Source organism: Armigeres subalbatus, chromosome 2 (genome assembly GCF_024139115.2).
Source record: "Armigeres subalbatus isolate Guangzhou_Male chromosome 2, GZ_Asu_2, whole genome shotgun sequence".
NCBI lineage: Eukaryota > Metazoa > Arthropoda > Insecta > Diptera > Culicidae > Armigeres > Armigeres subalbatus.
In genome coordinates, this window is record NC_085140.1 from 53,310,729 (window position 1) to 53,320,879 (window position 10,151).

The 10,151-nt window shown below is 42.3% G+C and overlaps 1 protein-coding gene across 1 annotated transcript; it reads right to left on the reverse strand.

Moving 5' to 3' along the window:
- Positions 1-3,594: 3,594 nt before the first annotated feature.
- LOC134208668 (uncharacterized) lies at positions 3,595-6,552 on the reverse strand. Its single transcript, XM_062684444.1, has 3 exons — positions 6,302-6,552; positions 5,570-6,215; positions 3,595-5,121 (listed from the first exon to the last, which is right to left on the reverse strand). The coding sequence occupies exons 2-3, from the start codon at positions 6,208-6,210 to the stop codon at positions 3,807-3,809; spliced, it is 1,956 nt and encodes a 651-aa protein (XP_062540428.1). The 5' UTR covers positions 6,211-6,215; positions 6,302-6,552; the 3' UTR covers positions 3,595-3,806.
- Positions 6,553-10,151: the final 3,599 nt, after the last annotated feature.

Consider the following 10,151-nt stretch of genomic DNA (forward strand, 5'->3'; position numbering starts at 1 on the left):
AAATGGCTTACCATTTTCCTAAGTTATCTTTGAATCGAACATGTTTGTTTATTTGCATTGCGATTATTGCATTATGACATTGCATTGCCGTTGGTAACAATCGATCATCCTATCCTTGCACAAACATGCGCTTTATGTATATGGCTGACTGCGGTCACTGCTCTGGCCCTACTTTTTGTTGCAAACTGGTGCGAAGCACCGCACAAAAAGAAGAGTTCAAAAACCAACTACACTGAACGACGGCCGAATGAGACTCACGTTGCGAGCGGGAAAAAGAGGTGCTGCCAAAATGGTCCAATACCCTACTTTAACGTTGATAATCAAATGTTTCAATAAAACTGGAAAATTGGTGGAGAATTTCCGATTCGATTGATATATAAATCTCAAAAATCCATCGAAAGATGAATGCGCTATTAACGTTCAAAATCTTACATGATTTCGTGACGGTCTCGGATTTGGAAATTTTCATTTGCCACCCTGTATCCGAGTCTTCCCCTTAGACGTAGTTTACGTCAAAAGATCGAGATATCTCGTTGCCGGAAGAGGGCGATGGAGCCCCTCTTGAGGACTACTGGAATACAGTCAAAGCAGCCATTAACGACGCAGCGGAGAACAACGTCGGGTATATGGGACGAAGTCGACGGAACGATTGGTTCGACGAAGAGTGCAGACAGATTCGGGAGGAGAAGGAGGCAGCGCGGGCGGTCGCGCTGCAGCAAGGTACCCGGCAGAACGTGGAACGTTATAGACGGAAGCGGAGACAGCAGACCCGCCTTTTTCAGGAGAAGAAACGCCGCCTGGAAGAAGCGGAGTGCGAGGAGAAGGAGCAGCTGTGCCGTTCTCAAGAAGCACGCAAGTTCTACCAGAAGCTCAACGCATCCCGCAAAGGCTTCGTGCCGCGAGCCGAAATGTGCCGGGGTAAGGATGGGAGCATCTTGACGGACGAACGTGTGGTGATCGAAAGGTGGAAGCAGCACTACGAGGAACATTTGAATGGCGCTGAGAGTACAGGCAGTGAAAGTCAAGGCAGCGGAGGAGATGACTACGTCAGTTTAACGGACGATGGAAGCCAATCAGCCCCCACCTTGAGGGAAGTTAGGGATGCCATCCAACAGCTAAAGACCAATAAAGCAGCTGGTAAGGATGGTATCGGAGCTGAGCTCATCAAGATAGGCCCGGAAAAGCTAGCTACTTGCCTGCACAAATTGATAGTCAGAATCTGGGAAACTGAACAGCTACCGGAGGAGTGGAAGGAGGAAAGGGTTATATGCCCCATCTACAAGAAAGGCGACAAGCTGGAGTGTGAGAACTTTCGAGCGATCACCATCCTTAATGCCGCCTACAAAGTGATATCCCAGATCATCTTCCGTCGTCTGTCACCATTAGTGAATGAGTTCGTGGGAAGTTATCAAGCAGGCTTCGTTGACGGCCGCTCGACAACGGACCAGATCTTTACTGTACGGAAAATCCTTCAAAAATGCCGTGAATACCAGGTCCCAACGCACCATCTGTTCGTTGATTTCAAGGCTGCATACGACAGTATAGACCGCGTAGAGCTATGGAAAATTATGGACGAGAACAGCTCCCCTGGGAAGCTTACCAGACTGATCAAAGCAACGGTGGATGGTGTGCAAAACTGTGTAAAGATTTCGGGCGAACACTCCAGTTCGTTCGAATAGCGCCGGGGACTAAGACAAGGTGATGGACTTTCGTGCCCGTTGTTCAACATTGCGCTAGAAGGTGTCATTAAAGACATTAAGTGTCATTAAAGACCTAGGAGTTGTTTTGGATGAAAAGCTTACCTATAGCCGCCACTTCTCAAATACCATCGATAGAGCCAATCGCCAGCTTGGGTTCATGTTTAAAATCTCCAATGAGTTCCAGGATCCGTTGTGTTTCAAAGCACTGTACTGCTCTCTGGTACGCTCAATACTAGAGTTTGCATCTGTTGTTTGGAATCCCTACCAGGCTGTATGGAGTGACCGGTTCGAAGCTGTCCAAAGAAGATTTGTCAGATATGCCTTGCGCCACCTTCCATGGAATGACCCGTTGAACTTGCCTGCTTACGCTGATCGCTGTCGTCTACTCGGCTCAGTGTGTCTTCATTGCCAAGCTTTTATTATCTGAATACGATGCTCCTGAGTTGCTGTCAAGGATCAGTTTATACGCACCTGTCCGGACGCTTCGAGCGCGAGCGCTGCTACACGAGGAGCCACAAGCTACTAACTATGCTGCAAACAGTTCCATTGTCGCCATGATCCATCGCTTCAACGAAGTGTCCGATGAATTTGATTTCAACATCTCTACATCCAGATTTCGCTGCCGCTTGCTGAGCCGTCTTTAATGTTTTTATTGTTTGACCACCATTAGATTTAAGAATTTCATGTAGACAACACAGTCCGATGAATAAAAAACAAATACAAATACAAATGCGGAGTACCGGGTGTAACAGCCGGGGTACGATTTTCAACAAATCCAGTCAATTTATTTGTTTCGCGGATGACATGGACATTGTCGGCCGAATATTTGCAAAGGTGGCAGAACTGTACACCCGCCTGAAACGTGAAGCAACAAAAGTTGGACTGGTGGTGAATGCGTCAAAGACAAAGTAGAGGAACTGTTCCGATCTCCATCTCACTGTATATATATCCATCTCATCGCTACACAAAGAAGTACGGCACCAAATTCGTCGCTTCTTTTTATCAACATACGTGCTCACTGCTGAAAATAAATCACAAAAATCATAAACAAACCAAATTCCTTTCCATTGCTTTGTTTTTGATGGGATGGAAATAGGAGCTATGAGATGAAGTGGCGAACCGTTCCCCTACATGCTTGTGGGCGGAACCGAGCGCGACAGGGCCCGCCTGGGAAGCAGTGTTACGATAGACGGGGATACCTTCGAGGTGGTCGAGGAATTCGTCTACCTCGGATCCTTGCTAACGGCTGATAACAATGTTAGTCGTGAAATACGATGGCGCATCATCTGTGGAAGTCGGACCTACTACGGGCTCCAGAAGAAACTGCGGTCAAAAAAGATTCGCCACCACACCAAATGTGTCATGTACATGACGTTAATAAGACCGGTTGTACTCTACGGACATGAACCATGGACAATGCTCGAGGAGGACTTGCAAGCACTCGGAGTATTCGAGAGACGGGTGCTTAGGACCATATTTGGCGGTGTGCAAGAAGACGGTGTGTGGCGGCGAAGAATGAACCACGAGCTCGCCCAACTCTACGGCGAACTCAGTATCCAGAAGGTAGCTAAAGCCGGAAAGGTACGATGGGCAGGACATGTTGCAAGAATTCCGGACATCAACCCTGCAAAGATGGTGTTCGCTTCCGATTCGGCAGGTGGAGCGCAGCGAGCGATATGGGCAGACCAGGTGCAAAACGACTTGGCGAGCGTGGGGCGTATTCGAGGATGGAGAGATGTGGCCTCGAACCGTGTATTGTGGCGTCAAATTGTTGATTCAGTGTTATCTGTTTAGATGTAGACTAAATAAATGAATGAAAATAGGAGTGTGTTATTAGCGAGACTTTCAGCCCTGGGATGGCTCGTGTCGAAAATAAGTGTAAATAAACAAAACGTTGTTTCTTTTATTGATTCACGCTTTATTCCTTCAAATTTCATTGAATCAAGAACTTAGCTTCTAGGTTAATCAAACCTATCACACGTGTAAACAAGAAGTAGTAAAACTTAAAAGCGTAATCATTTTAAGAAAAACATAAAAATGTACTGCGATAACTGCCATCTATCGCCAAATATACTGAACACGCATCCATTCCTCGTTTCGGCCTCTTCATTGTGCGGTTTGTGCGTTCCCTTCGACCTCCGTGGGTACAGCTCCAGTGGCAGCGGCCTTTGCCTTCGCTTCCGCCTTGGCCAGCATCACCTTGAAGTAACCTTTGATGCATTTGCGAATCTGCGTCAGGAAGCAGGCCTCGATGAACACCCGGATCGATCCGTTCTTGTGGTGTTCCTCCGGAATGTGAAACTCGATGGCATCATTGGACTTGAACATATCGACCCGAGTGGTGAACGTCAGCGCTTTGTTCATCTCCCATCGGTTCTTGCTGATGGCGATTTCGTTGTTCAGCTCTTCCTCGTTGTTGATTTGCAGTCGGGTCCGTTTGAAGATTACTTGACGCTCGCATGATAATTCGAACGTACGAATGTCGTCCTTCTTAATGTTGTTAGGAACGCTTGTTGCTCGTTCGGCATCCTTTATGGGCTCAATCTTGCAGAGATAGATCTTCTGCAGGATATCGTCAATAAAGTCCAGCATGCAATCGGCCCACACATCCTTGATTTGCCGCTCGGTTATGATGGCGTTTTTGTCGGTCTTTCTGGCCAGTAAGATTTGGCGTACGATGAACAACTCGTACTCGACCGGCAGCAACCGACATATTCTCCAGTGGGCGGAAACATCCACCGTTTTAGGGATGGTTCCATTATTAGAAACAACGGGTACAACTGAACTCTTGGTTTGTTTTTGGTACCGTTTGGTTTTGGTGAACAAACTTTCCAACACCTTAGCAAACGGTTCCGTATTGGTTTCGGTCATGACCTTGTGTGCAGTTTTGAAACTAAGCTTAAACTGCTCGAAGTGAGCCGCCGAGTTGCAAACACCTCCGATGTTCATATTCAATTCGAACGGATCCTGGATGGATATTTGCGTACCAAAATTGAATTCCGGATAAGAATGGTGCTCAACAGCTCGGTAGTACGATTGCAACTCCCGAACCTTTTTCTGCTTCATCTCCTCAACTTCGCACAATCGCCCTACATAGGGCGAAATGAGGTTCTTTTCGAATTCAAAATTGGAATAATACTTGAAAAAGTTCAACAGCAGCGAACGGATCGATTCCTTGTTCATCGAAGTAAACTCGATGTCCTTCGGGTAACCGAGGTTCCATGCACCGAAGCCAACCCGAGGGATTCCTTTCTGGAGATCCTGAACTGCTGGCAGCAAAGGGAGTTTTTTAGTTTGCAAATAGAAAATCAACATCATTATGATGCAGTAGGTGTTCATCTGACGATGATTAGTCAACAGGAAGGCGCATTTCGCCCAGAACTTGATGATTATTGCCAGTTTATGAATGCGTGGTTCAAATCTGCGGGAAAATTGAAAATGAAGAAAAAAACGATTTTAGTTTTTAGTTCTGGAGCAACAGCTGCATTGCACTGTTCTATATTTCCCTTGGTGTACATTGGTCGAGTGGAGTGTAAATTAAACAAAAAAAATATTTAAAACAAAAATAGTGGCAATGATTCTGGGGAATGTTATAGAATCGTCATGAAAACATGGGAACAAAATGCTGGTGATGACGCACTTTTTTAAACCAGTTCCCTGTTAGTGATTTTTTCATAGAAAGCAGGAGAGCGTATTAGAAAATAGTACATATGACAACTTTGCTCGTGACATAAATAAACCAAGCATGTGGTGTAATTGCATGAGCTATCATTATAGAATAATTTTCAAGCAAGCATTCTACTAAACAATTGGCAAACTAACGAAAAAAGATCAATGTCAAAGCCATCTAACCGCTTTTACAATCTTACCTTATAACTGCATAAATAAACTTGCTGTTATAGCATCCTCTAGCATTAGAGAAATTGATGTCACACGTCAAATTAGTGGGACCGTGGATAGCCCGCAGCAGTGGCACTTTGGCACCCAGAATCTTCACCAGACCGTGAAACGTCCCATCTCGTGCCATCCGACCATGGATGATGTGGATCAGCTTGGTTTGCTCCTGCTTATTATCACTATTTTTCTCGTAGTGAACGTAAAAATCCAAATCCGAATCTCGGAACGCCAGTCCCGACTTGATGGATCCAAAGTCGTAAATTTGGAAATTATTGTTCGGAAAACCAAGCATCCGATCGAGATCTATTTTGACCTTGGTCAAAGCCATCTCAATCTCCATTTGCGATGGCTGAAGAGTGGAAATCAACGTCCTCATAGTTTCATTCTCGTTGCCATTCTGCAAGCTCCGCAACGCGTTCAGAACCGGATCCAGCAGGAATTTGATCTTCTCCGCATCGATCTCCATTTCACTTTCGTTGGGGCCATTCCGCTTGTTGGCGTTAGAGCGCTTCGTGGATAGCTTCCTCTTTCTTCCTTGAGCTTTCTGCTCGTTGTCACCGCTTCCCTTTTGATCTTGATTTGAAGGTCCCGGTTTCTGTTGATTATCGGCCATCGTATCTGGAAACAAATTTCACAAAACCGTAAACAAGCCATCAATCGAGCGACATCTTTGTCTTTCTGCACGCCATCTTTCATCATCTTACCTGCTAACACTTGGTGCCTTGTTAGTTGAATAAACAAAACACTATCTTGCAAAATCTTTCTATAAAATGGTAACAGCCAATCTGATTTTGCTACTGATGGAACAAACGCGTCTTGAGATAAATTTTAAGAAAAACCGCAACAAAATTCTACTAATTCAAACTGGTTCCAAACTTTTTCGAATGCTTTGTCAACCTACTTTTGTACGGACGCTGGCGACTGGAAGAAACTTCAAAAAAGCCAACTCGAACTCACTCACACCAATACAAAAATTGACAGCTTCCTAACCAGGGCTGCATGAAGGGGACACTTATGCAACAAATAAATAAATCTCGTGTACTTTTTCAAAACGGCGTATGTCGCAAATTGTAAACAAACCCGTTTTCAACAGCATATGGCATCAAATTCATCTTAAAATGTGTATATCTTCAAAGCTACACACTTAAATCGAGAATTTCAGCTCGGTAATATTTTTTACTGGTTTTATTCGGTAAAAAGAAATCTAAACCGAGAACTCAGTTAATTAGAATCTGGGACGGGACTTGCAAAGAGGAAAAAATGTAACTTCATCTGCAACCAGCAAGCGCTGTCACGAATTGTCAGATGCAACCAGCACCTTTTTGTAAAAAAGTATTGGTATCCCTCAAAAAGTATTCCGAATGATTTTGTTTTACGAGTACTTTTTCACTTTGAAAAGTATTCTAGAAAAGCCGGACAGCTTAATATTGAACTGTTATGAATACATGTTTTATTTCCGATAGGAAAATCTTTATAAAAATAAGCTTACAAATCCGTAAATCACAAACACTTTTATTGTGCTCAGAAGATTCTACCGGGGATTTAGGTGAAACACTCAAGGAAACAGTTGAGAATCGATGATCAACTGTGATGAAAAGAAGAACAAGTGTCAAAACAAGGAAAAAGCAGGGAACAAGAAGCCGTCTTTGAAGGTCTCGTCTCAGATTAGAATCAATTTACTGATTTCTGCAATATTTTTTACCGATGTCTCAGTAGTTCTATGAAAAATACTGAGTCTCGGTAGGTTGCATTACCGACCAACTCTGTTCAATGAAAATATGCTGCAAATGTCATGAAATAAACCGATCACTCAGTAAAATCAAATACGCAGTACTGAGCACCCGGTAAAATAAGTACCGAACTCTCAGCTTCTGACCACGATTTGCCTGATGTGACTCCATTTTTTTGCGAATCGAAATCTGGTGACCAATATCCTTCACGAAGTTGATTAGCACTGAATCCGTCGAACCAGTGGAAATTCCATTATAAGTAAATATTCAGGTGAGTTTAAACATTGCTTACTACCATTTACCGAACTATTTTTATGACTAACAAAATATTTGTATTTTTTTTCTTTTTCTTTCTTCCAGGTAACCAAAAACCTCGCCAAAAACTGCATCATCAGCCGTCGACTCCGCTGCGGCTAGATTCTGGATCCGGATCTATAATAAGACTACAGGTATGTAACGTCTGTAAAATTACTGTTTTTCACACTACTATTTTTTCTAAACAAATTTCCATCTACAATTCCAGATTAGCAGGACGGAAATGAGGTCAAATGCCGCTCACTTCCCTAGTCGCCTGTTTAGTGGCGCTACTGACAAAGGACAGAAGCAGAAAACCAAATATTCTGACGCACAAACTGTATATATATATATATATATAAATAAATATATATATATATATATATATATATATATATATATATATATATATATATATATATATATATAAATAAATATATATAAATGAATATATATAAATAACGAATAAAGACTATTAAAGAACTGAAATTGCATTTGTTTTTCATTATCAACAAAAAAGAAGATAAAAATTAAATTACATTTTATTCGGTATTTTGAATTACAGAAGTCAATTATATTTTTACAGAACCATCAGTATTTTTGCCTTTCTCGTATACTAAGTATACGGTAAAGGCTATATGATCGCTCCAAAAACAAACTTTTTATAGAAGGCCCGGAGACCCATAGTGTTATATACCAATCGACTCAGTTCGACGAATTGAGGTGATGTCTGTGTGTGTGTGTGTGTGTGTGTGTGTGTGTGTGTGTGTGTATGTGTGTGTGTATGTGTGTGCGCAAAACTACTCAACAAAATGTCACTCATTTTTCGGGCACTTATCCTCAACCGATTTGCTCGCAACAAGTTGCATTCGACGCAGAATCCTGTCCCATTGTTTCCTATTTGAAATTGGCCAGATCGAACTATGGGATCGAGAGTTATGGCCAAAATACAAATTCATACGAAAAAATCACGTAAAAAATGTCACTCATTTTTCGGACACTTATCCTTAACCGATTTGCTCGCAAGAAGTTGCATTCGACGTAGAATCCTGTCCCATTGATTCCTATTTGAAATTGGCCAGATCGAACTATGGGATCGAAAGTTATGGCCAAAATACAAAATCATACGAAAAAATCGTGTAAAAAATGTCACTCATTTTTCGGGCACTTATCCTCAACCGATTTGCTCGCAACAAGTTGCATTCGACGCAGAATCCTGTCCCATTGTTTCCTATTTGAAATTGGCCATATCGGACTATGGGATCAAAAGTTATGGCCAAAACACAAAATCATACGAAAAAATCGTGTAAAAAATGTCACTCATTTTTCGGGAACTTATCCTTAACCGATTTGCTAGCCTCAAGTTGCATTCGACGCAGAATCCTGTCAAACTGTCTCCTTTTTTAAATTGGCCAGATCGAACTATGGATCGAAAGTTATGGCCAAAATACAAAATCCTACGAAAAATCGCGTAAAATATGTCACTCATTTTGCGGACACTTATCCTCAACCGATTTGCTTGCAACAAGTTGCATTCGACGCAGAATCCTGTCCCATTATTTCCTATTTGAAATTGGCCAGATCGGACTATGGGATCAAAAGTTATGGTCAAAATACAAATTCATACGAAAAAATCGCGTAAAAAATGTGACTCATTTTTCGGACACTTATCCTCAACCGATTTGGTCGCAACAAATTGCATTCGACGCAGAATCCTGTCCCATTGTTTCCTATTTGAAATTGGCCAGATCGGACTATGGGATCGAAAGTTATGGCCAAAATACAAATTCATACAAAAAAATCGCGTAAAAAATGTCACTCATTTTTCGGACATTTATCCTCAACCGAATTGCTCGCAACAAGTTGCATTCGACGCAGAATCCTGTCCCGTTATTTCCTATTTGAAATTGGCCAGATCGGACTATGGGATCGAGAGTTATGGCCAAAATACAAATTCATACGAAAATATTGCGTAAGAAATGTCACTCATTTTTCAGGCATTTATTCTCAACCGATTTGCTCGCAACAAATTGCATTCGACGCAGAATCCTTTCCCATTGTTTCCTATTGAAAATTGGACAGGTCGGACTATAAGATCGGAAGTTATGACCAAAATACCTTTTTTCATAAAAATCACAAAAAATGTCACCTATTTTTCGGACACCTAACCTTAATCGATTCACACGCAACAAGTTGCATGCGACGCAGAATCCTGTCCCATTGTTTCCTATTGAAAATTGGCTAGATCGGACTATGGGATCGGAAGTGCTGACCGAAACACCATTTTAGCCTTTTTATACGAAAAGGCTGTATGTTCGCTCCAAAAACCAAACTTTTACAGAAGGCCTGGAGACCCCCAATAGTGTTATATATCAATCGATTCAGTCGACAAACTGAGATGATGTCTCTGTCTCTCCCACTTCATACGGGAGTTTGGCGGAAAGACGGTCATGAGATTTATATCATAACAAATATTGCCCTCCGCTCGCGTGATGGGAATGACATTTTCGTTTTCTTTTTGTGTAGTCGG

Bases quoted from the DNA above. Each gene is read 5' to 3' on its own strand.
- LOC134208668 (XM_062684444.1), bottom strand. From the start codon at position 6,210: ATGGCCGATAATCAACAGAAACCGGGACCTTCAAATCAAGATCAAAAG. The intron at 5,122-5,569 runs GTAAGATTGTAA...ATTTTCCCGCAG, and splicing joins TTTATTTATGCAGTTATAAG to ATTTGAACCACGCATTCATA.